The sequence below is a fragment of the Anguilla anguilla genome, chromosome 1 (assembly GCF_013347855.1).
Source record: "Anguilla anguilla isolate fAngAng1 chromosome 1, fAngAng1.pri, whole genome shotgun sequence".
Classification (NCBI taxonomy): Eukaryota; Metazoa; Chordata; class Actinopteri; order Anguilliformes; family Anguillidae; genus Anguilla; species Anguilla anguilla.
This window is the reverse complement of record NC_049201.1, coordinates 5,673,428-5,699,755: the sequence shown is the minus strand read 5'-3', so window position 1 is coordinate 5,699,755 and position 26,328 is coordinate 5,673,428. Positions and strand designations below refer to the sequence as shown.

Here is a 26,328-nt window from a genome sequence, read left to right as displayed (position 1 = left end):
AGTAACACACACACACACACACACACACACCCGGCGGGTTCTCAGTACGACCGCGTCACTCCACACAGCCGAAAACCCGCCACCCGCCTCCCGCGTTACCCGCTGCCTCAGGACTGCTCCGATACGTCCGGCGAAGGATTTGAAGGTTTGAACGCGGACATCTTCGCCGCCGTAAGCCTCCTCAGCAGGCCTCAGCTGCTACCGCCCCGCTGGAAGGCCTTTTAGTTTCGGCAGATTTAGATTCAGAGTAAGATGTGTTATGTGCCTCCGGGGATTTAGACGGACTTCGGGATAACATTAATGCCTTTGCTGTGGTAAAGGGAGGGTGCCTGGTTCCCCCCCCAAAAAAAAAATGTCTGCAAAATGGTTCCTGTCAGCTTTGGATACAAGGGCTTTCCATACCCTGTAGAGCAACTCAGCCATGCTTAGACAGGTACAGGTTACTACCTAATGACACCGCTCTACTCCACAGGTGTCAAACTCCAGTTCTGGAGGACCGCGGTCTCTGCTGGTTTGTCAGGGTGTTCTTGGCTCCCGTGGTTTATCGAAGTCGCTGACTGGCTGAAGAATCCGCACACCTTGTTCTCAAGGCCTTGATTGGCAGCCAGTTGAAAGGAAAACCACAAAAAAACCACAGATACCGTGGCCCCCTGGGAGTTTAGTTTGACGCCCCTGCTCTACTCCATGTTAGACACATCTACTATATAAGTGAAGACCAGTGGTGGCTCGCTGTTAATTTAATCATTACACTTAATGTGGATGGTCATAATTATTCAACTGGAAGGGTCCGGACGCAACTGGGTTTCTGTACAAGAGAAAATGCATTTTGGAAAGATATTTGAATATACTGTACACAACCAAAAGTTCCCTAAAAATAAAAATACAAAACTTAAGAGCAGGAAATATGATTGGGAGAACTGACCATTTCTAACAGTTTTTGGAATTTGGCAATGGATTTGGTGCATCATCCAAATTAAAAAAATCTAAAAGTAGTTATTAAATTTCTCAGTACAAGAAGTTGATCCTTAATTTGATCGATTATTGATCAGTTAATTATGGAGTGTTAATATTTTTGCATTGCTGGACGTAAGAACTTCATAATGCAGAACTAATAACCTTCACATTCATCAAAGTAATGACCCAGGAAATGATAAATAGTAATTTGTTGCTACCCAGTAATTAAGTGCATTTGATAATTATTATGAAACCGCTGATTAACTGAAGAATTAGCTACCGCCACCAATCAGGAAATTGTCAGAAACTTATGTCACTCAAAGGAGCTAATTTCCAAGCCACTACAGATTAATTACATGCTCTAATTACCTCTAGAAATGGCTTTCCTGTCTTATTGGAAAACACACTAAACTAAGCCAAAAGTGTTTTCTTTATCATCAATTCGCTATTCTCTGATTCTGGTGGTTTCAGAACCTCCCATTTTCCCCATTTCACGCATTACAAGCACCATAGCAGCTAATAACTCATCTGTATTAAACCTCAGGTTAGGTATAATTACCATTTATCTACGTTAATGGCTCATTTTTGTGTGCCCTGTCGTTTGGCTAAAAGTAAAAATATCCGTCTAACTAAAAACAGACAAAAAAAAAGGAAACACGGTGACTCATTGCCATAACACAAGGTAAAAGGTACAGGAACAGGTACAGTGGAACTTCCCTAGGTATGATGTAATGTCAACATAGCTACCTGTCATCAACCAGAGATATAAAAAAAATATGTGACCCGTGAGTTAACTCTAGGGCAGAAAAGCAAATGGATTGACTAATTCACGCTGCATATGGGATTAGCGCTATTTGCTAGATACGAAAGCAGGATAAATTATTCCAATTAACTGTATATGAACACTGTTTCCAGGACTGGGGTTATTCCTTTGCAATCATGGAATTCTATTTAGCAAAGACAGCTAATAGTATAGATATAACTAGTCAATTAGCATTATGTTAGTTTGATAGAAATTACCATTGCAATAATGCAACAATTGTTATTTACCAGATCCTAGATTTCTACTTGCTTATAAGGCACAATAATATTTGGTACCATGTAGCCAGATCACAAACCCTGTAAATGAACATACTGGACCACAAAGGAACAGAACTAACACAAGAGCATTCTTAGGAATTTATCATATTTATCTTTTTTGTAGCAAAATCTTTGACCACAGAACATATTTTCTTTTTTTTCTACAACTTCAGGTGAGAAACGTGACTATGCAAATCAAGTACACGCTTATGTTGTAACGATACAGTAAAGCACCTTCTCACTTTTTCCAAACATGGAAATAAAAGAACTACTGTACAATTTTTTCCCATGATACATTCTCACTCAGTTATTGTACAAAAAAGTCAGTATACGGAACAGTACATCGAAATGTAACAAACAAGAAAACCAAATATCGCAATGCAATGGAACATACCAACCAAGAGAGAGACAATAAACGCATCAATAAACCATCAGAGGATGCCTAGCCACTCATGGTCTCCATATGAGTGCATGACACTCATAGAAAAAAAGACATGGAAGTCTATGACTGTAGCATGTTACTGTACTGCCAGTGATACTGTGATTGTAGCATGTTACTGTACTGCCTGTGATACTGTGATTGTAGCATGTAACTGTACTGTGTGTTAACCAGTGATTGTAGCATGTTACTGTACTGCCTGTGATACTGTGACTGTAGCATGTTACTGTACTGCCTGTGATACTGTGATTGTAGCATGTTACTGTACTGCCTGCGATACTGTGATTGTAGCATGTTACTGTACTGCCTGTGATACTGTGATTGTAGCATGTTAATGTACTGCCTGTGATACTGTGACTGTAGCATGTTACTGTACTGCCTGTGATACTGTGACTGTAGCATGTTACTGTACTGCCTGTGATACTGTGATTGTAGCATGTTACTGTACTGCCTGTGATACTGTGATTGTAGCATGTTACTGTACTGCCTGTGATACTGTGATTGTAGCATGTTACTGTACTGCCTGTGATACTGTGATTGTAGCATGTTACTGTACTGTCTGTGATACTGTGATTGTAGCACGTTACTGCATGTGAACCTGTAATTGTACTGTACTGCATGTAATCATGTAATTGTAGGATGTTACTGTACTGCAAGTGAACCAGTGATGGTAGAATGTTACTGTACTGTGTGGTATGGCATGATATGGTTGAACGAGATATTAGCTGAGCGAGAGACAGAAAAATAAATCCCAATAAACGTTCCCAATAAATAAAAAAACATACATACATTGTATTCTTTAAAAAAAAAATGTGGGCCAACCTCATTTAATAATAAGTTAATTAATACTTAGTATCATCTTGGTCTCCAAGAGCTAAGCTCTGGGGAATTCCTGAACACTCCCTCCCACCACCCCCCACCCCCCACCCTCTTCTCTATTAGTGTTTCTACCAGCTGTCAATCAAAACAGTTTTCTGTTCCCTCCGTGGCTTCCGCCCGGAGCACGATGGCCTGAACGTTTCACTGAAACGCGCATTTCAACGCACTCGCTCACACAGAGAATCACTGCACATCAGCAGCCTAATTTAGCGTCTCCCCGGAGGAGAAAACTCGGTTTACCGCTGCTCATCAATCCCCAGACACACTCACTGATTGATGGTTTAATTTGCTTTGTGTTCCGTTTTACTATGCAGGAGGAGTAGAGTTTGTCCCTCCTTAATTGTATGTATATATTCAAATTCTTTTGTGGCATACGGAACACAGTGATTTCATTGGTAATTTTGTTTCCCGTTGTGTTACAGTAGTGCAGGGAGAAAAGAAACTGCTAAATCAAAGGCTTTATCTCTGACCCGAGTCTGATGAATTATATCAAGGTTTTTTATAAGGGGGGGGGGGGGGGTTGAAAATATTTAAATGATGCTGGTATGTCATGCAATAACTTGAATGTGTGTGTGTGTGTGTGTGTGTGGGTGGGTGGGGGGTGTTTGGTGATGAAAGAGAAGGGAATAAAACAATACTTATAAATTCCATTTTAGTTATGCAAGAAGCGCTGAACTCCCTCTCAGGAGAGATTAACTTTGAAATAAACACACATTCAGTCACTGAAATAAAAAAATATGATTAAATAAAAATGCAATTTTTTTATTATTATTATACGCTTGCTTTTTAATTTCTCCCCCCAGTGGTAGTCCTTTGTGGCTTGGAGGAGTGTGAAGCGGTGTGATCCGTGCTCCCCCCCCTCACCCCCCCGCCCCCGCCGACGGGGTAATCCTCTCAGATGTGCGGTGCGCTGACAGAGATTGAGCAATCCCTCTCTCAGCCCTCCTGACTCCCCCGCCATTCGCCCACGCCGCGCTCGCACCACCTTATCGCCGAAATCCCGCTCTGCTCCAGCTGGGACCGCCCGGGAGCCGAGGTCTCGTTCCACAGCGCCCCCCCGCCACGTTCGATTTGTCCCGTCGGACGCGTACGTGCGGGCCCGTCCGGCAGCTCTGACTCGTGTGCGGCTACGCCCACGCACGCGTTCCAAGGCAGGTCAGTGTAATCCCCAGCGCAGAGGCCACCGCCCCCCCCCCGACGCGACTGCTTTGGCCGCGGGAGTCTGTTTCACACGACGGAAGGACGACGGTATTCACATGGACGAACTTCATGCAGCGCAGGAGCGAGCGCCACAAAGTAGGCGTCCTCCGCGCAAAATAATTCCTTTTTTTGTTTCTTGTGTTTTCGTTTTTTTTTTTTTACATTATTTTTTTTTTTCCTCCAATGTATCTCTTGTCCCTCGTCTCCGCTCCACGTGTCCCCGCATATACCAGCCCTCCCGCCCCAAACGCAACCCAACCCCCCACGTCCCGCCTCAAACGGTGCTCTCCATGACCCACTCGGAGCTGTCGAAGGTGGCCTTGCTCCCCTCCAGGCCGGCCTCCTCGCACTGCAGGAGCATCCCGTTGACGGACAGGCTCCTCTTAGTCCAGATGCTGCTGATCCGCGGCGGGTAGGAGCAGCACTGCGTGCCGGTGAAGTCGCCCATGTCGAAGGACTGGCTCCTCTTGGGCTTGCCCTCCAGCGGCAGCGCCAGCAGCCGGCTCAGCCGCGAGTCCGTGCGGCCCAGCAGCGGCTCCTTGTCGGACGGCGCCGCGGCCGCCGACGCCACCGAGGCCCTGGCGCCGGAGGCCCCCGAGGGCCCCGGGTCCCGCCCCTGGCCCCGCAGCTCCAGCGAGACGAAGGCCCCCAGCAGGTGGTTGAGGTTGGGCCGGGCCCGGGACGCGGGGCCGGGCCGCCAGCGGCTGGCCGACAGGCCGCCGCTCTCGCTGCGCAGGCTGTAGCTGTCGCCGTCGCGGCAACCCAGCGAGCCGGACGACGAGGACAGGCTGCTCTGCAGCGAGCCGCACTTGAACTCCACCAGCTCGTCCCTCACCACCACCACCTTGGCGGTGGCGCTGGCGGCGGCGGCGGCTTTGGCGGGCGGAGGCACGCCGTTGCGCCCCGCCTGCCCGCCGTTGGTCTGCGAGTAGGTGTTGCTGACCGCCGGCAGCTTGCCGGACTGCGAGCTGCTGCACACCTTGTACCGCACCATCAGGATGACGATGAACACCAGCAGCGTGGCCACGATGACGCCGCCGATCACCAGGATCATGGTGCCGCCCAGGAAGTGGCTGTGCAGCGACTGGCACTGCGGGTAGTCGTCGCGGGTGACGAACTGGGCGCAGCCCACCACGTTGGTGGCCGTCAGGGTGGTGGCCGTGTCGTCCCAGATGGCCAGGACGCACAGGTCGTACTGGACCCCCGACACCAGGTTGGTCACCAGGAAGGCCCTGCTGGACGCCGGGATCATCCTGACGGGGGGGACAGAGGGGGAGGCACAGGGCAGCGTTAACGACCTTCACAAGGTCAAGGTCAACAGGAGGACACGCAGTACTTCAGGGCTAATGTACTGGGAGAGGTGAAAGCTGGTAACAAACGTGAAACACTCAGGGGCACTGAATTAAATATAAAATGAGATAAAATAAATCAAGGTTTCATTTAATACGCTCCATTTAAGTGTTTAAAGCGCATGCATTTCTTAAATCATAAATTCAATGGAGACAATAAAAATATTTTCACAGCACTCAAAAATGAACGGTTGGTATTTGATTCAAGTTGATTCAAATTTTCAAAATGGCAATGGCCTTTTGTGAACTCTCCTTGGTTTGTTCACTCAAAAGAGCAGACTGGAGCGATAGGGCCAAAATAGCAACTATCCTCTAAACTAAATAAACCAAAGGATATGAAGTATTTAGAAAATATTCACCTTTTAATGATGTGTATTAAAAAAAAAAGCTTCTCACTGCATTACATTACATTACAGGCATTTAGCAGACGCTCTTATCCAGAGCGACGTACAACAAGTGCATTAGTTCAAGGTGCAGAGGTGCAAAAGAAACACACTAGAGTGAAGTAAAGATCATAGTGCCAGAAGTGACCACATAGATCAGGACTCCAACCCTGTAGAGTAACCTGTTCAGCAAACAAACAAACAATCCTGCCAAGTACAAACTAGCCTAATCAGAATCAGACAAAAACAATCCTGCCAAATAAAAATTAACGTGATCGTATTAGCCTAACTAGGTACATCGAGCTAAACTAGTACTGCAACTGTACATGGATTCAGCAGTCAATATCTGCACCACCAGCAATACCAAAATTTCGGCAGAGGTGTGGCCAAAATATACTTGTCGATTACGTTTATATGTGGGGCTACTAAATATAAAATAAATAAGCAGAGGCAGCTCGTGGCCACGCACTTCCACAGTAGTCGATGTTACTAGTCCAACAGAACTTCAGTACTTCCTTTGTAGTCACGTCCACCTGACAGCCAGCAGTAATTGGCTTCCGCGCCAGTCGCCACGTGCCCAGACTTTTCAATTTACGCTTTTTTGGAGATATTCTGGAACAAATTAAAAGGAGCTAAAAAGCGTCCGTCCGCAAGTACCGGGTGGGGAAAAAAAAAAACTTCAGAAAAGCCTGACACTCAATCAGCCTTCCCCGGTATTAATGTAATTTCCGAGTCATTCATCAGTTTCCTGAAGGCGAAGGACCACCGAAGACAGACGTTAATGGATGGGCCATCTGCATCCAACCTCACCTTGCCTGATTTGCCCAGAGGACGTTTGTTACCGTGGCGATCTGATTTAGCAATTTACCAATGCTCGGTGCAGGGGTGGCAGTAAGACAATGCAATTCATTCAGGCAATCCATCCTGTCCAATGATATGTACATTAGCGGAGGACTTATCATATTATTTCTTTAAAAGAAAGACTTATTGCCCTTTTCTCCCCTCCAAGCGATGAGGAAAAAAAAAAAATCTTTCTGATAATATATCTTGATACGCTGATAATATATCTTGCCTAGCCACGTCAGTGAGAGGGGTTTAGACCACAGCTGTCAGAGAAAAATCACTTAGGAAAAAGGCGGAAATCACACCTCAAGACTCCGTAGGAATGGGGAAGGGGGTTAGTGCGGAAGATCCACTATCAATCAAGAGTGAAATTATTCAGAACTTGGAATTTCAGAACTTCAGAACTACAGAAGGAAAAAGGTTTGTATGTGGGACGGGTTTCCTGTTGGAACCAATCCGATCAGTACGGGCTGGGGAGGTTTGTTACAGCATCCTCCGGAGATTAATTTCAAATTTAATTTACAACAGTTGAATTGAGACTAATGCGCAGAGACAGGGAGGCGTTTCACTTTCTCTCTGACCCTCCAACAGGACCCGGACAGATCCGGTACCGCCCCTGCTGACCCACGCTTTCTTCGTGTGGGAAGACGGTAATTACCAAGCGCTGTAATATCTCATCTGTGTCCCGGCAGATGGTTTTTTTAAAGGACGTCTAAAACAAAGGAGAACGCGTTCCTCAGGCACCCCGGTCACGGCGGCCCAGAGTTCAGCTGAAGGTTACGTTCATTCTGCTTAATTCTCCCATAAAGTTTTTTATTTCATTTTTTAGTTTTAATGTCAGTTTCAGTGAAAAAAAAAAATCTCAGCCGGATTACAGGGAGCTTTACTGTTATTTTATACTAAGTCAGACTGCTTTAGACTTTAAGAAGCCAAAGCAATATATCACACATACGACATAAAAGCTTAAACCATGTATTTTAACCCATCGGTTCTTTGCCGAAAGGTCCATTTCACTCAGATCCTTGTCTCCCGGAGAATTCTTTGGCACCAGTAGCATGATCAGTTGGCTTGCACCTCCTTTCATGGAATAACTCATTAACATTTGGTGGCAAGCCCAGTTCCCTGATCATTACATCACACCGTCACTCCTCAGGTTACGAGCCGCGAGTCAGACTTCGCTGTTCCAGGTCGCGATGTCACTGTGAACGATTGCAGGGCTGTTGCTTAAGGCTTGACTGTACAGCATTTCCACAGTGTTAAACTGACAAGGGTGGGGGGGGGGGGGGGTGAGCCTGCTTCCTCCTAATGAGCGAGCACACTAATTATGCCTCTATAGCCTGTCGTGCTTTCTCAGCAAACCGTGGGTCGACACATGCACGGCACGGACAGGTACTCTGGACAGGCGCCACACTGCACCACGTTCTGGGCTAAATCAGGCATATGCCACACGTATGTGAGACGCAGGTCTATCCAGGTGCTGCTTTGTGCACACATGGCCGTAGGCCAACACTGTGCGTGAGAGCGTACGGAAGAATCCGGAACCGAACGGCCCGCCAACTCTTGTTTCTCACAGGGCGTACAGCGGAGGGCGTACGTGGGGACCTCGATGCCCCGCCCCCCCCATTGCTCTTTTTAAAAAATATTATAAAGACATTTCTTATTCGCTTTTAACTGTAGAAGTTTGGTATTGTTCCTATATTATTGCGGTTGCTCTATATTTGATTGTTATTTAGTTTTATAACTCTTTTCATTACTAACACTTGTGTTGTATTTGTTTGACTTCACACCAGCAAGAAAATAATAACTTAAAAGCTACTATTATTATTATTATTATTATTATTATTATTATTAATATTATTATTATTATTAAAGAGCCAGTTCTTAAAGTTAGGCTTAATGGCCATCTTCCATTTCGTATCAGGAAGTGACTCCACAGCCGGGGCAAGCGTACTTCCACACAAAAGGAGGGGAGATAAGACGAGGAGATAAAACAGCCCCATAATACAGTCCGCATTCTTGGATCTTCGCTTTTGATCAGTGGCACAATCCGTCCCTGCTCGGAAGAGCAGAGAAAACAGAGCTGTCTACCCCCCTTCCCCCCCCCCCATCCTCCCTCCCCACTCGCCCGCCTGCCCCCCCCCCCCCCCCCCCCCCCCACCTTCCCCCACCCGCTCCGGCGCGTGTTTGAAAGCGTTTCCATTTGGGCTCAGCAGAGCGAGCTCCCAATCTCACACATTTTCGCAGACGACAGGCTTGCGTGCGGAGTCTGAGGTTGCTTCGCCTGTGCTTATTTTTAGAACTTCCCCTTGGCTGAGACCTGATCAGAGCTTTCGTTCCCCCAGCACAGCACAGCACAGCACAGCACGAGCATGGCGTGGACGGGCCACATCCGGAAGGGTTGGGTTCGATCACGTATCTCCTCCGGCGATGTAGACTATTTCTCGCTCATAATTGCCTTTTTTTTCGCACAGATGCCGCTCGTGGCAGTTACACAAGGGCTTCCACGTGTGCGCGCCTTTTTGATCGATCCCAACCTGTCTGTGTCGCTGGGTTAATGTGCTAGACCAGAAACACTGAGCCCGAGCGGAGCTTCATAAAATGGCCGACAGTCCCGATTATGTCACGACACAGAACAGGGCGGCCCAACCCTGTTCCTGGAGATCTACCGCCCTGTTGGTTTTCATTTTTTACAAAGATTTTGTAAACCTCCAGCCACTGAGTGAGGCGTGCTTTGATCGGGTTGGCGTGAAAATGTACACACAATAGTAGATCTTCAGGAACAGAGTTGGACAGCTCTGGGCAGATTTTTATTATTACTATTTTTTTTCATTACCAGGTACAGCTGAAATGAGTAACAATAGCTGTGGTTCTCCTTTTTCATGTAGCGAAGTTTGAAGGCTTTGTCAGTAACAGTTTTTTTAGAAAGTATATGCTCTTGCAAAACAGTTCACCAAGGTGAATCGGCAGACTTATGGCCTTCAGCCCCACATCCTTTTTTTGGAGACAAACCAGCCCAATAAAAAATACCAATACAACCATGACTCGAGTAAGAATATATCCTGGACCGTTATGGTTGCTTTGGGGCTATTTATTTGAATAGGACAATTTAATCACACCCATATAATGAAATCCCCAATGGCCTCTTAGTGTCCAATGAAGGGGGAATTTAGTGTTGTTTGCCTGTTGTACTTGGAGAAACTGTCCTCCTTATTAAGTTTCATTTTGTCATTTCATGGATGGACAGGTCCGAATTTATCCCCGTCCAAATAAAATAAATAAATAAATGAATAAAATAACAACTCACATTATTCTTCAAGAACACCCTCCATAATGTGAGTGTGTGTTTCCCATACGCTCATCTCATTGTGCTCTCAAAACGCTCGTTCATAATTCACGTCCGAAGATAAGCAGATGTGTCCTATTCCGATTCGAAATTCTATTAGAAACACTGAAACAGCACACATGATATTATTTTTTCAAAGAGGTCTAATGGCATGTTTTTACGTATTAATGATAACTGGCTCATTTCTGCATGAACAGTGTGGACTCTTGAGATAAGCCCAGAGGAAACAGAATTAACATGGGTGGGGGGGGGGATGAGGGGGGCATCCAATTAATTTATATATTCTTTTTTTTTTTCCTCTGTGGAAATGTTGGCACAGTGGAAATAGAATGGAAGCAGACAGAAAAATATTTAAAAAAATACAATGTGTGGGTCCCAAAATTCAACGTAAAACTACTGCAAGCTGTATAGCCGACATACCGACATTCCAACATACAATCCCTGATGTTGACAGTATCTTCTAGGGTCTAATTATAGGTGCTAATCTAAAGTTAATCACTTCATCCAGGTTTTTAAAAACACAATTACATATCCACAGTATCTTGCACAAGGATACAGTGTCCTACCTTGGAATCAAACCTGTAACCTTTAGGCTATAAGCCCAGCTAATTACCCATAATACTACACTGCTAGCCACCTTATTCCAGAATGATTTCGAGGATCTGAGCGTGAATCATCTTCCTACGTGATTAAATGACAGAAAATGAAAAGGTTCTTTGCCTGTAAAAATTGTTCAAAAGTATGCTAATGCTTGGAAAGTAAAGGAATAAAATCGTTAATTTTACAACCACTTGATTTGATTTGATGCTAATGTCACCACGAATTGGGTTCAAAATTACTGCATGCCAGCTGGTAATTGCTTATGCATTTCAAATGCAATCATTTATAAAAATGCATCCACATATACGGTGGCATATGCAGATAGTGTCCAAAGAGGTGGAAATACTTGGGTAAATGAGGGACACAAAGTAACATTAAAACTAGATACTTCCACACAGGTAGGCGTATCTAAAGAAGACTACAGGCTTGGTTACAGTTGGGTTCTGGTGGATCCATAATAATGTTGGATGCATTTTCCCCGTACAGTCTTGGTACATTTGCCCACTTAAAAGGCAAAAGTAGTAATTGTTGCGTAAGTATTAGAATATTGAATTAAGGACATTCAGATCACGTGTGTGATTCGTTAAGGAGAAAACCCCATACTGAAAACAACATATTGCCCCTACGTATGAATAATACAAAACAAAAATAGCACAGGGTATGACTGTTGGAAAAGAGAAAGATAAGCGCTGCTTACCAACGCATTTCTAAAGATGAAAATCCGCGAATCCTTATTTCATATGCCCGATAAGAACGGAACACTTCTCATGCAGTTCACATTTCGCTCTGAAAACACACGTGTTGCCGTAAGCTAATAACCATCCACAGGGGTTCCCAGTTACTGCTATCATTTCTGAGACAGATTGTAATCTATGGCACGTACGGGCACTGAATCACGGAAGGCGTGACACTTTGACTAAAAAGCGCGGCGAAGGAGGTTAATTGATATTCGGTTTTTGAGCACCGCCGAAGGTTTGCAGCCGACGCGACCTATCGCGGCCGCGATCGCATAATGCGATCGTCGTCGCCGCCTCACCCATAATCCCTGCACAATTCCGCCGCGCCAGGACACCGTCGTTCGCAAAATTCCGGACGATAAATCTCGCGGGAGATTCTCCGTCGCGCCGCCAAAAAAAAAAAACACGCGTCGCATCGGCGAGGCGCCGGCCCGCAATCGGGCCGCACCTCAGACGCACGCGGCCCTCGAGCATTATCTTTAATTTCCCTCCGTAATGGAATTCTGTCGAGCGAGCGAGCGGGAGGGCGGGCGGGCCGCCGGGCCGCCGTCGCCGCGACGATAATGTCAGATGATTGGCACTCGGGGCCCGAGGGCCAGGGGTCTGCTTCCCGGTGTGACGTGCGTGCGATAAGCTTCCCGCTCGACGCCGCGCGCTGGTTTCGAGGGCACGCAAACCAGGTCTTCAGTCACTGGACTGCGGGGAAAGAGCACGGTGTGCCAGCTGAAACCCTGTGCTTTATGTTATTTGGGATCTATTTTTATTTGCTACAAGCATGCAGTTTCCCCGTATATATATAAATGCATGTACATACGGCAGCAATGTATTCTGGATGTTTAGAGGTGAAATGGACTTGAACAGTGACCACATCAGGAATTTGGTCTTAGGGAACATTCATTTTAGTTTTACTTAAACAAAAGTGATTCAATTCCGTATTTGCCACAGACTGCTGTAATGAGACGGGTAATACGAGACAGACATTTTTTTGGTTTGTGGCAGTAACACATTTCCTAAATGACGTGAAAAGCAATACATGCAGAAATTTTTTCATCCTTGTCATTTTTCATGAATGAAATAGAACACACATTCCTTATTTTCATAGTTCTTACTCAAAATATGTCCTATCAACACTCTGGGTTTTCCATGGTTTTTGTGTGCTTCCCAGTATGCATTTTAGATCATGGTTCTAGGTCGGTTGACTTACATTTAGAGTTCTTCTATTGATACGATACGTACACTTGGCCTGGTACAGTAATGTTGACAGCCTGGTCTGTGTGACAGAGGAGTGTCATGTTCTCTTACACTGACAGTCACTCTGGATATGAGCACCTGTTAAATGACTCTGATGATGCGTGAATCAAGTGGCTCTAGGTTATGAAGTGCCGATGTGCATTGTGGGTCGTCGGGACTGAACAATTTCTTCAAGGCCGCTAGAAATTCTTCAAGGGCGCTAGAAATTCAGCTCTTGTCAAGATTTCAAATTAATAAATGAAGCAAAAGTCATTTGGTAATTGGATTCCCTTTCTGGCCAGCTTCACATTTAGTTTTAAAATGTAACTCTACAACGTTACACAATCCGCTTCATGTATAGTTAATGCCAGAGGGGACTGGATGTAATGAATTGTGGAACCACGCTCGCTCTCTAAGAACTGTAGTGCAAAAATAACTGAGCAGCACATAGGAGTGAAAGAACATGAACTGCTTCTACTTTCAAGCAATGTATGTTGCCTATGTCCTTGTACAAAGCAGTAATTAACTTCCTCTAACAGGTATGATCTTTCCCTGTGTATGTGCACTGTGTCCTGTGTGCAAAACAGCAATTAACTTCCCCTAACAGCTACGGTCTTTACCTGTATATGAGCACTATGTCCTTGTACAAAACAGCAATTAACTTCCCCTAACGGCTACGGACTTTACCTGTATATGAGCACTTCGTCGTCGGAGCAGTTGTACTGGAGCTGGTACATCTTCACCTTCGGCGTGGCCTTGCTGACCGACCACTTGACGAGAGCGGAGACGGCGGTCACCTCCGACACCGACACCACCCGCTCGGGCGGAGCCTTGGGCTCCACCTTGTTGGTCTTGGTGGAGCTGGTGATGTCGGAGAGGCGGGACTTGGGCTGCGAGGCGCGGCCCGTGCCGTTGCTGAGGTGCGGGAGCTGTATGATGGACAGCTCGATGGAGGCGGTGGATTCGCCGGCGGCGTTGGCCGCGATGCAGGTGAAGATGCCGTAGTCCTTGGACGTGGTGATGAGGATGTCCAGCGTGCCGTTCTCGTACACGGTGGCCCGCGAGGAGTTGCCGATCAGCCGGTCGTCGGGGGCGACCCAGTGGATGACCGGCACGGGGTCGCCGACGGCCTTGCAGCGCAGGCTGGCGGTCTGGCCCTCCAGCACCAGCAGCTTGTGCGTGTGCTGCGTGATGAGCGGCGGCTCGCACACGAACTCGTCCTCGCGCACGTACCAGAAGTAGCGCCCCTTCAGGCCGGGAGGGGAAGCGCAGGTCTCCATGTCGTCCTCGCGGTCCAGCCGCCGCAGCCACAGCACCTCGCAGTTGCAGTGCAGCGGGTTGCCGCCGAAGCTGAGGGACAGCTGCGGGGCGTACGGCGTGGTCAGCACCACGCTGTTCTGGGAGCGGGCGAAGATGGGGTCGGGGGGAAGCTTCTGGAGCCGGTTGGACGTGAGATCCAGGCGGGCCAGCTTGTCCAGGTCCGCGAAGGTGCCCTCCGAGATGTGGTCAATGAGGTTGTGGTCCAGGCTGAGCTGATGCAGGTTGACCATCTTGCGTATGGAGTCCCAGGGCACGCCGCGCAGGTTGTTGTAGGACAGGTCCAGGTCCTCCAGGGTCAGCATCAGGTCGTCGAAGGCCTCCCGGGAGATGTGGCTCAGCTGATTGTTGTTGAGGATGAGGTGCTGCAGGTTGACCAGGCCCCGGAGGTCGTCGGCGCCGATCTCCGTCAGCCGGTTGCTGTCCAGGTGGAGCGAGCGCAGCGTCTCCAGGTCGATGAAGGAGAAGGGCTGGATGGAGCTGATGGTGTTGCGGGACAGCGTCAGGTCCACCAGGCCCGTCATGTTGGCGAAGTCCAGCTGCGTGACCTTGATGATGTAGTTCCCGCCCAGGCGCAGCTCCACCGTCCGCCGGTCGATGTCCGGCGGCACGAACAGCAGGCCCTTGGAGGGGCAGAGCGTGCCCAGCGACTCCGACAGGTTCTGGCAGACACAGTACTTGGGGCATGCGCGGGCCATCGTCACCGTGGTTACCAGGAGCAGGAGGCTGCAGAGCACTTTGTCCATTGTAGCTCAGGGACAGGAACCTGCCACACACGGACGAGAGAGAGAGAGAGAGAGAGAACACTCTGAGGCCACTTTACCTGGACCAATCATCTAATTTCTTGAGCCCTTTTCATAGCACCACTTCATCTGAAGTGGGTCTTCATAACGACTTTACCGGCGCTATATAACCCGCGAAGCACTTTTTAATGAACGTACATAAACATTACAGCCAACTTGTAACAGCTGACACAAGGTGATGAAGCACGTAACGATAAACATGATGGCAGTAATGATGTCCTGCCATAAAAATATTCATGTGTGCCTATGACAGCGTTAACGATGCATTATGTATTCATTAATGTGATATGAATGCTATGTAAGGCCCACTTCAGATGAGGTGCACTTACTGTACTTTTCCCTCGTGGAGCTAAAGGTTGTTTTCACAGTAGAAATGGCGGGGAAAGGCTACATGATGAGGCTGTACTAAAGCCATTTCATGGGACACCAAAGAACTGTGTTAGCATACGGACCACGTGCTCCATAGAAACAAACATGTACACTGCTCTGTTCAGTCATAACAGACTTTTGGAGCTGGACCTAACACCTTCTTTTATATCTTGTACCTAGATCCAGCTCTCCACTGACCTAGTAAATTGTAGATCGTTTTATGTCTGAAAGTAAACAAAAGTTCTCTTTCATACGCACACACACAAACACACACAGAATTATTTATGTACGTATTTATGAATTATAGTGCATTATTAAAATACCTACTATTATTATTATCATAAAATATGCATTACTATAATACATATTATTATAATGTATTATCATGTATTTATGTATTGTAATATATTCTGTATATTTATGTTATGAACTGCAGGGCTTTCTCTGTCTATGCCAAGCATCGGATGACTTGTTTATATTCAGCAGTGTTTTCCAGGAAGAATGCAAAGCTCCAGGGAAGACCATGTAAGATGAGTTTAGTAAACTGCTATGCTATGGTAATGCGATACAGCGCCTAGTTTTCCCCAATGCGTCACATTTAAATCTTTCAGGAAATGTTTGGATTCAACACACCAATGGAGGATGGGGTGGGGGGGTTGGGGGGTGGGGGGTGGAGGCTGGGAGGTGGGGGGGTAGAGGGTGGGAGGTGGGAATACAGAAAGGGGGGAAGGTGAGGCTACACTTTATTGTATTTTTCAATGACTCGGCATTTCTAAAAAATAAAAAGAATAAATAATAAAAAAAGAAGAATAGCAACACAGCACATTCCTAAGGAGCTGATTCAAAGGCGGGAGGGGAAGAACATCGGGCGGGCGGAAGGGACGTAGAGGATTATCCCGGCGCAGCGTGGACACAGCCAGATTAGGAGCGACACAAACACGCATCCTCTCTCCTTCATCGCCAGGACTCCTGCTGGTCGAGGAAAGGATACGCTGTGAAAAATGGCCGCCGCTGCGGGTGGCAGGGCCGTGGCGGGGGGGGGAGGGCGGGGGCACGCGGCGCGTGGTCTGCATACCTGAGCAGTCCGTGCCGTCAGGCGTCGCCTTATTGAAACGGATGGCCACCCCTTACCTAATCCCCCGGCCATTTCCATTCCTACGAACTCTTTTCTTCATTAATTTTCAAATACGTTAAAAACTCGAATCAATTTTTAATCAGATTTTTTTTTTCTGAACAGCGAATGCCAGAGAACTGGCCGTTAAAAAAAAAAAACAAAAAAAAAAAAAAACAAGGCCCATTTTTTTTTTTTCGAGGGCCCGGAAGACTGAAGCAGAGAGCTTTGTCTGTTCCTTTCACTGGGTACGAAGGTTATTAGCGCAATCCGTTATACTTTAAAAAGAAAGAAGAAGAAGAAAAACAAATAAATAAATAAACTGTGAAAGCTGGGAAACAGCAGCACTGCAGCAGTGTGTTCCTGGTCTTGATCACTCCGGACAAGCCCCATCACTCTGGCCCTTATAGCTGCAGTAGGTCATAATTGCATGTAGGCCTTGTCCGCCATTTTGAAGCATGCCCGCAATTACGCGATGCGATGCTGCTGCGTCTTTACAGCCTGCCGCATTAAGATAGCAGGACATAAAAAAAAAACAGACAGGAGGGAATGTAACAAGTAAATTCAATTAAAGTGAATGAACAGAAACCGGTCGTGTGGCTGCATTTGTCCTGTACACACACACAAAAAAAAAGAGGATCTAAGTAGTAAAGCAAAGTTAATTTCAGGAAAACTATTATGACTGTGTTAAATCACATAATAACATGCACGGCGTGTTCAGAGCTTGCAGTGGATCACCCAAAGGATTTTTTTTTTTTCCATTTGTTCTTTCCAACTGCAGCGCGAGATCAAACCTTGAATTTTCAAAGCAAAATAAACGACAGGATTCAACGCCATGGCAACTTTTCCATTCCTAGACGTCAGCATCATTTTTATACAAAGTGACAACTTCCTTTTTTTTTAGTCCCTACAGTATTAAAAAAAGAGAGAAATACTAAGTCACAGCCTCAACCCTTTCAATGAGCACAGCCATCTGGTACTGTAGCTTTTAAAGGTCCCCTATTACACTTATTTTTCAGCAATTTTATATTATTCCGCAAGGCCTACTGAGCATGTTGATAAGGTTTTTAAGGGAAAACATTTTGCAATACATTTTTTGCAAGCATTACATAAGAAAATGTTAAAAATAAAACCTGTGAGTTTCTTACTCAAATTGAAGAGTTTTCTCACTTCAAATTGAACAGGCCATTTTGGGTAGGCATGTTTTTTTTTTCACATGCGCAGTGCTGATTGGTTAACTGACCAAGAATGACAGGAGTGACCCTCCCACCTCCAGTCCACAATCCAACTCCGGAGAAGCCAACAAACAAACATGGTCGCCGTAAATCAACAGTGCACTGTAAATGCTCGATTCGGAATCAGATCTCGAATTTGGTCATAGAGGAAAACCAGAAGCTATTTCAAAAGTTAAGGGCCCTGCAGGAAGTGTCTAAATGGTGAAGTTTTTATAATGTAAAAAATAATTTACTTATGGCACATCTATTTATCTAGAGAGCTGCAAAGCGCATTGACAGCTTACTGTGCATGCTGATTGTTGCTCCTTTGTCACATAATAATGCAAAATAAACTGGGTCCTCATTTCTGTCCTCCTTCGGGAAGGCTGTGCAGTGACTTACCCGCTGACAGACAGCATGACACATCACATTTAGCATGGCCAGTTATGCAAGTCATGTCTGAACTCTCATCACATAATAATGCAAAATAAACTGGGTCCTCATTTCTGTCCTCCTTCGGGAAGGCTGTGCAGTGACTTACACCCACTGACAGACATGAATGACACAGCACCTTTAGCATGGCCAGTTATGCAAGTCATGTTTGAACTCTCATCACATAATAATGCAAAATAAACTGGGTCCTCATTTCTGTCCTCCTTCGGGAAGGCTGTGCAGTGACTTACCCGCTGACAGACATGAATGACACAGCACCTTTAGCATGGCCAGTTATGCAAGTCATGTTTGAAGTCTCGCCTGCTGGTTTGTAATTGTACTCTGTGATCTCAGACGCTAAATCACAAAAAAAGTCTGGGTTTTTATTCGGTTCTTAGAAGAGGCCGACCAAGGGGCGAGTTTATGCAAATCACATCGTTAAAAATGATTGGCTGTTTTCACAGGAGCCCAGAGGCGAATGAGCAACTGGTACCAATTCTCCGTTGACTGTTCTAAGTAGCCTGGTGATTATTTTTTCTAATACAGTGAAAAAAAAAGAAATGAAGAAGACCAGACAGACACGATCCACATCATTTGACTGTTTTCATTTACCTGACAGAATAATAATAATAATAATATAATAATAATAATATATGTAATAATGTATGTGTACAGGTACGTGTGAGTGCGTATATATGTAATTGTGTATGTGTGTGTCTTCGGGGGGTGGTTTGGATTAAAGATAAAAGGTGTCGGTATAAAAACGAGACGATATTCAACGAGATCGGGGCTGAAGAACGTTTGCACTGATGACTGGGTGAGTGCAAAGGTGGGTCTCAGTGAAGCACTTTTGCCTTTTAAAAAAGAAAGTAGTGTGGGAGAGATGACAGAGAGAGGACAGGAGCCCGCGGGGGGGGGGGGGGGGGGGGGGAAACAAGGGCGTCCCTGAGATTACAGTCTGCGTACTTCAGCCGAAATCACACCAGACTTCCCCTGTGAGCTCTTAAGTGGTGGGGTGGGAGGGGTGTGATACAGTATCAGCCAGCTGCAGCGAATGGGAGGGGAGGGGGGAGGGGTCAATTGGAACATTTCCAAAAGGTGAAGCGAGAAACAGACTAATGGGGTGGCAGCAATGAGAAGGCAGGTGAGTTGGGAGGGTGAGGGGTGGGGGTGGGGGGGGGGGGGGGTGGAGGGTTATTTAGGGGGGAAAGGAGGTGAGCTGACATGCTCTCGAGCGCTCACATTAGCTCGTTCCCTGAAGACTGCTACAGCCCAGCCTCTGAAAGGTGCATGTTTGTCTGACATGATTTAGCCCATTACGAACGGCGAACATCCACCCTGATTATGAGTGAACACGATTCTGTATCAGGTGCGAAACCACAATGCCTGATTGCCTCATCTGATTTACGCAGTTTTCTGCGGGGGGGGGGGGGGGAAACAAATTTAATACAGAACGGAAAATAACACAATGAAGAGGGCGATGAGAGACCAATCAAGGGAGAGTTAGGGAGAGAGAGAGGGTGAGTGAGAGAGAGAAACAAGGAGGGATAAAGAAAGAGAAGGGAACGAGGGAGTGAGAAAGAGGGCGAGTGAGAGAGAGAAACAAGGAGGGATAAAGAAAGAGGAGGGAACGAGGGAGTGAGAAAGAGGAGGAAAAAAAAGAGAAAGAGGGTGTAAATATAAAATAACCTTTAGAACGCCAGTACAAGGCACAACGCCTATACCGTCTGCTGGGCGAGACAGGCCAAAGACAGCCACAGACTCAGCAGGTCCTTGCGGACCAACGAACGAGACGCTTTTGACGGCTTTTATTACCGCTGGCACATGACAGTCACACGAAGACCCATCAATCACGCCGGGGCATTGATATGCACGCGCCGCAGCGGCCTGACGAACACCGGGCAGATCATTACGACCGGGCGTCGGCAGTCCTTCAAACCGCCGCATTCAAGTTTTTTTTTTTTTTAAACAAAATGGCCGCTTAAAGACGCAGAGCCGAGCAATCGCGCCGGGATCGCGCCGCGACAGCTTCGGATCGACAGCAGTCGGGATTTACTTACACACGCATCGCAGTGTCCCTGATTTTTTGAGAAGTTTTTTTTGAGACTTACGAGGAGCTTACGGTTTTAATTTCCACCGAAATGATATCAAATAAAGAACAGGTTGGATTGTTTACCTGCTCGGATACGCTCGAGGCAGAAGCGGAATTAGCGGGGGGTGCTGTGGGTGGGGCGCACCCATATGAGCAGCCATGGGGGGCCCCCTGAGTACCCAAACATAGACACCATCTTAGGCCTAATTCACGGAAAAACATTGTTTAATGAACGCTGACAAGAAACATCGCATCCTTTTCATTTAAAAAAATGTATTTCTAAATCACAGCTGACATTTAAATGTACTGTATCTTTAAAATGGACTTGCTCTTCATATGGGATATTCTACGCTGCTCTATATCAGCTCTGATGCTATATTTCTCATTACGTCTTACATCCATATCTGAGAGAGGCTAGGTCCGCCTCCGGCTAAAGGATTTTTGACTCAATAAGTCGGTGGCAACCTAAAAATAATCTCTGATGTTATTCGAACATCCATCCATCCATCTTTTATCTATACCTGATTATTCCTGGCCAGGGTGGCAGGAGGTACTGGAGCCTATCCCAGCATGCACTGGGTGAGAGGCAGGAATACACCCTGGACAGATTGCCAGTCCATCGCAGGGCCCACACACCATTCACGCACACACTCATACCTACCGGCAATTTAGACTCTCCAATTAACCTAACCTGCACGTCTTTGAACTGTGGGAGGAAACCGGAGTACCCGGAGGAAACCCATGCAGACACGGGGAGAACACGCAAACTCCACACAGAGAGGCCCCGGGCAAGATTCGAAGCCTTCTTCCTGTGAGGCAACAGTACCTCCTGCCGCTCTTATTTAAAGATTTTAAAATGATAAATGTAAATTATTATAAATATGGAATAATCCCATCCTTAAGAAGGTGGCTACACCTTCGACCACGATTCTGAGCACCTGCTCCCCCCGCCCCCCACCCCCCCACCCCCCTCGCCTTCTCTCTCCAAACAGCATGGAAATGCATTTGAGCCCTACTTAGTCTTGGATGAATATGGGGAAAAAAGCCCCAACCCCCCCCCCACACCAATGAGCACCCCCCCCACCCCCCAGTATGGTTTACGGCGGAGTCTGGGAGATGCAGATAGCGGATTCCCCCGGCTCGTCGCGCGGGTAAAGCGAACCGGCGCTTCCCGCACGTGGGGCAGGCGAGAGCTTAATGTGACGCTTCCATCATTCTGTCGTGCTCCTGCGAGAAGAGAGCGATAGAGAGAGCGAGGATCGGGGCGATGTTACCCGAGCTTCGTGACCTCGGAGGCAGCGGGGATCGTTCCTCCTCTCGCGCGAGTTTAGCTGGTTGTAAGCGGCTTTCAGGTGGATGTATCTGAGCCTCGCCGTGTAAGCTCTTGCTGTATGTAGCAGGACCTCCCGTGTCTGATTCCGCTCACCAAGCTATCCATCTGACGGAGCGCAGGTCAATGCCTTTACGACAGGGGAGGGCCGCAGTGCCTGCGGGTTTAACTACAGTGCTGGAGGGCTGCAGCTTCTGCAGGTTTAACTGCAGTTATAGAGAGCCACAGCATAATCAGATTTAACTCCAGTCCTGGAGGAGCCGCAGTGCCTGCAGGTTTAACTCCAATCCTGGAGGGGAGCAGTGTCTGCAGGTTTAACTCCAGTCCTGGAGGGCCACAGCATCTGCAGGTTTAACTCCAGTCCTGGAGGGCCACAGCATAAGCAGGTTTAACTCCAGTCCAGGAAGGCCGCAGTTCCTGTAGGTTTAACTCCAATCCTGGAGGGCAGTAGTGTCTGCAGGTTTAACTCCAGTCCTGGAGGGCCACAGCATCTGCAGGTTTAACTCCAGGACTGGAGGGCTGCAGTGTCTGCAGGTTTAACTCCAGTCCTGGAGGGCCGCAGTGCCTGCAGGTTTAACTCCAGTCCTAGAGGGCCACAGCATCTGCAGGTTTAACTCCAGTCCTGGAGGGCCGCAGTGCCTGCAGGTTTAACTCCAGTCCTAGAGGGCCACAGCATCTGCAGGTTTAACTCCAGTCCTGGAGGGCCGCAGTGCCTGCAGGTTTAACTCCAGTCCTGGAGGGCCACAGCATCTGCAGGTTTAACTCCAGTCCTGGAGGGCCGCAGCGCCTGCAGGTTTAACTCCAGTCCTGGAGGGCCACAGCATCTGCAGGTTTAACTCCAGTCCTGGAGGGCCGCAGTGCCTGCAGGTTTAACTCCAGTCCTGGAGGGCCGCAGTGCCTGCAGGTTTAACTCCAGTCCTAGAGGGCCACAGCATCTGCAGGTTTAACTCCAGTCCTGGAGGGCCGCAGTACCTGCATGTTTAACTCCAGTCCTGGAGGGCCGCAGTGCCTGCAGGTTTAACTCCAGTCCTGGAGGGCCGCACCATCAGCAGGTATTTGTGTTTTTCCTTCAATCACCAGCCAATTAAGGCATTCAGAGCACAGCGTGCAGACAAGGAGTGTCCAGGACACCCAGGACAGAGCCTGGCCACCCCCCCCCCAGTGACCCAGGACAGAGCGTGCCCCCCCCCCCCCAGTGACCCAGGACAGAGCGTGCCCCCCCCCCAGTGACCCAGGACAGAGCGTGCCCCCCCCCCCAGTGACCCAGGACAGAGCGTGCCCCCCCCCCCCCCCCCCAGTGACCCAGGACAGAGCGTGCCCCCCCCCCCCTGCAGTGATGCACGCACACATTTTCAGCAGGAAATCACACCAGAAAAAGAGCCATGATGTCTCCGGGGGCCCGCTCATTACTCAACAGGGTCCACGCGCACCGTGAACCCTAAACCGCCCCACTTTTTTCTCCTTTTTCTCCTTTTCACACGCGAGGCTTCTGAAGTAACGGCGTTTTAATTTCGCCCCCGCCGCCTGGATGTTTGCCAGCGCCGCCGCGCTCTCATTTATCAGCTGAGACAGAGTTTTCATAACCGCCACCCCACCGTAAAGGGCAGCGTATTAAAACTCTCCCTCTCTCCCTCCCTCCCTTTCTCTCTCGCTCCCTCTCTCTCTCTCTCTCTCTCTCTCTCTCTCTCTCTCATTCTCTCTCTCTCTCTCCCTCTCTCTCTCACCCTCTCTCCATCTCTCTCTCTCTCTCTCCCTCTCTCTTTCTGTCCCTCTCTCCCTCTCTCTCTTTCTCTCTCTCCCTCTCTCTCTCAGTCTCTCTCACTCCCCCCCTTCCCCCCCCCCCCCCCCTCCCTCCCTCCCTCTCTCTCCCTCTCTCTCTCTCTCTCGACGCGCTCCCCGCTCTCCATCTACAGTGTTAATCACCCCAGCGCTCAGTCACAAACAGCCACTCTGCGCCGTGACTTTGATTAATGCTGCCCGGCCAGCCTCCGCTGCCTTATCTGTCTCAGAACAAGCCCCCCCCCCCCCCCCCCCCCTTATAATATTAGAGGGGCGGAGGTGGAAGGAGGCTCTTGCCGAGAAACCAAATTAATTTTCGCCACTGGATGCAGAGGTTAAGAAATCAGATTTCTTTTTCCACATTGTCTGCCTAATTAACAGCACTGCCAGCCTTTCAAAGGGTTTTTCTTACGCTAGAAAGAAAAAAAGAAGAAGTTCCTCTCTAATGAACTGGCTTTGTTTTAAAAGGGGCTCTGTCCTCTGGCCTTTGCTTCCCACAGAGGGTAAAGACACGATGCAGGGTCAAACATAAACAGAGCCTGTGACAGTGCGAAGCATTTAAGGGCATGTTCGTGAATGCATTCCCTACCTGAAACACAAACAGAAGGGACCTGCTGTATACTTACAGATACTGTTTTTAATCACGGCGGGGAAATAGTCGAAGCCTGAAATTCAATTTACGACGCAGAGCATAATAACAATTAAAGAAAATTAAAACTCAAAGCAAAGCAAAAAACCTAACATAAGATAACAGATATTTAACTGCCACAATCCGAGCTGGGAGCCCCATAATTATTCAAACGTTAGTGCCCGTAATCAGCGTACGATTCCAGGTTGGAGACATACCGTTACTACTACTCTGGGACTACTAACGATATTCATAATCTGAACGACTCTGAATGAAATATATACATTAATCAACAGGTGTAAACCAACCTAGGTTTGAATTTCATGGCTAGGCGAGGGAAAAAGTCTAAAAATTGGACAGGTTTTGGGGCAAACTGACAACTCAACAGCCACGCAGCGTTTGGGATCCTTTCCGTCGGATTCCAGGAACACCGTTTCGGTGTGCCGGTTAACCGTTTAGTTTTCGTCTTTCCCCTCCAGCCCGGCAGATCACATATCCGGAGATCACCGAGCATCACGCCTCAGACGCTGAGGGAGGAGGCTGCGAGGTGTGAGAATCCGCCAGGAAAGAGAGAGGGGGGAGAGCGAGAGAGAGAGGGAGAGAGAGAGAGAGAGAGAGAGAGAGAGAGCGAGACAGAGAGAGAGAGCGAGAGAGAGAGAGAGAGAGAGAGAGAGAGAGAGAGAGAGAGAGCGAGAGAGAGAGAGAGAGAGAGAGCGGAGAGAGAGAGAGAGAGAGAGAGAGACAGAGAGAGAGAGAGAGAGAGCGAGAGAGAGAGAGAGAGAGAGAGAGAGAGAGAGAGAGAGAGAGAGAGAGAGAGAGAGAGAGCGAGAGGGAGAGAGAGAGAGAGAGAGAGACAGAGAGAGAGAGAGAGAGAGCGAGAGAGAGAGAGAGAGAGAGAGAGAGAGAGAGAGGAGAGAGAGAGAGAGAGAGAGCGAGACAGAGAGAGAGAGAGAGAGAGAGAGAGAGAGAGAGAGAGAGAGACAGAGAGAGAGAGAGAGAGAGCGAGAGAGAGGGAGAGAGAGAGAGAGAGAGAGAGACAGAGAGAGAGAGAGAGAGAGACAGAGAGAGAGAGAGACAGAGAGAGAGAGAGAGAGAGAGAGAGAGAGAGAGAGAGAGAGAGAGAGAGAGAGAGAGAGAGAGAGAGAGAGAGAGAGAGAGAGCCACGGCGCACTGAAGCGCGCTGCGATTACGCATTCCTCAGAATATCTCACAGGTCACGGGAATTAAACTGTTTGCAGAAGATGTTACGGGGGTTAGAGAAATAAACATGCTCCCTTTCCTCTCGTTCCCCAGCGACGCGCTCCCTGTGCCCCGCGCCGCAGACGACTGGCGCTGCCGCAAGCGCGCATGGAGAAATGAGAAAACACCTGACCAGCGAGGAAAACACGCCCCGACACTCACATGCACATCCACACACACATTAGCTCTCCCTCCCTCTCTCTCTCTTTCTCTATCTCTCTCACTAACACACACACACACACACTTACGCACACACACAGACATGCCTATGCATACACACATGCACACAAACACACAGACAGACACACACGCACACACCACGCACACACACACAGACATGCGTACACACACGCAAACACACACACACGCAAACACACACACGTCACAGATTCTCTCTCTCAGTGAGCGCGAGTACTTCAGTACTATTTCACCTGATTGGAACTGCACCACAGACAGGAGGAAGCAGCATTCCCAGAGTGCACTGCGCGTTCTCTCATCACATCTGGCGGCCCTGCGGTCTGCGCATTGCACTCACTTAGGCACTAATGGCCGGGGGACATTTCAACACTCAGAAGGCAGTTGGTGAAGTTAAAAGTCTATTTGGAGTCCCTAGAGCCACCGCAGTTATCTCTGCGGCGGCTGCCTTAATGATAAGTTAAGCTAGTAAAAAAAATCAAAATAAAAGCGCAATGTTGTTTTAGAAAGTTTATGTATTTAATTTTTTTAATTCAGTTTCCATCTTGTTTTTGGAAATCAATGGGGTGCTGCATGAAGACAAGAAGCCTTCTCACTGAATTGTTTTGATTGGTTACATGTTAAAGACGTTAACGCGCAGAGAACAAAAAAAAAAAAAACAAAAAAAAAACAATGAGCGTGTATACACATGGTCAACTATCTAGGCTTGCCTGAGTGAATTAATTAACATCTTGAGAAGGCAAAAAAAAAAAAAGCGAGAAACACGTCTGAGGCTAATTGTT

The 26,328-nt window shown here is 47.7% G+C and overlaps 1 protein-coding gene across 3 annotated transcripts in view; it reads right to left on the bottom strand.

Moving 5' to 3' along the window:
- Nucleotides 1-4,286: 4,286 nt before the first annotated feature.
- The window catches only part of LOC118220074 (leucine-rich repeat and fibronectin type-III domain-containing protein 2), a 138,036-nt gene continuing 115,994 nt past the window's right edge, over nucleotides 4,287-26,328 (bottom strand). For all 3 annotated transcript variants that reach the window (XM_035403698.1, XM_035403692.1, XM_035403703.1), the window contains 2 exons: nucleotides 13,725-15,120; nucleotides 4,287-5,805 (listed from right to left, as the gene is read on the bottom strand). In XM_035403698.1, the coding sequence (XP_035259589.1) occupies nucleotides 4,827-5,805; nucleotides 13,725-15,100 (2,355 nt within the window). In that variant the 5' untranslated portion in view covers nucleotides 15,101-15,120 and the 3' untranslated portion in view covers nucleotides 4,287-4,826. The remainder of the gene's footprint in view (nucleotides 5,806-13,724; nucleotides 15,121-26,328) is intronic.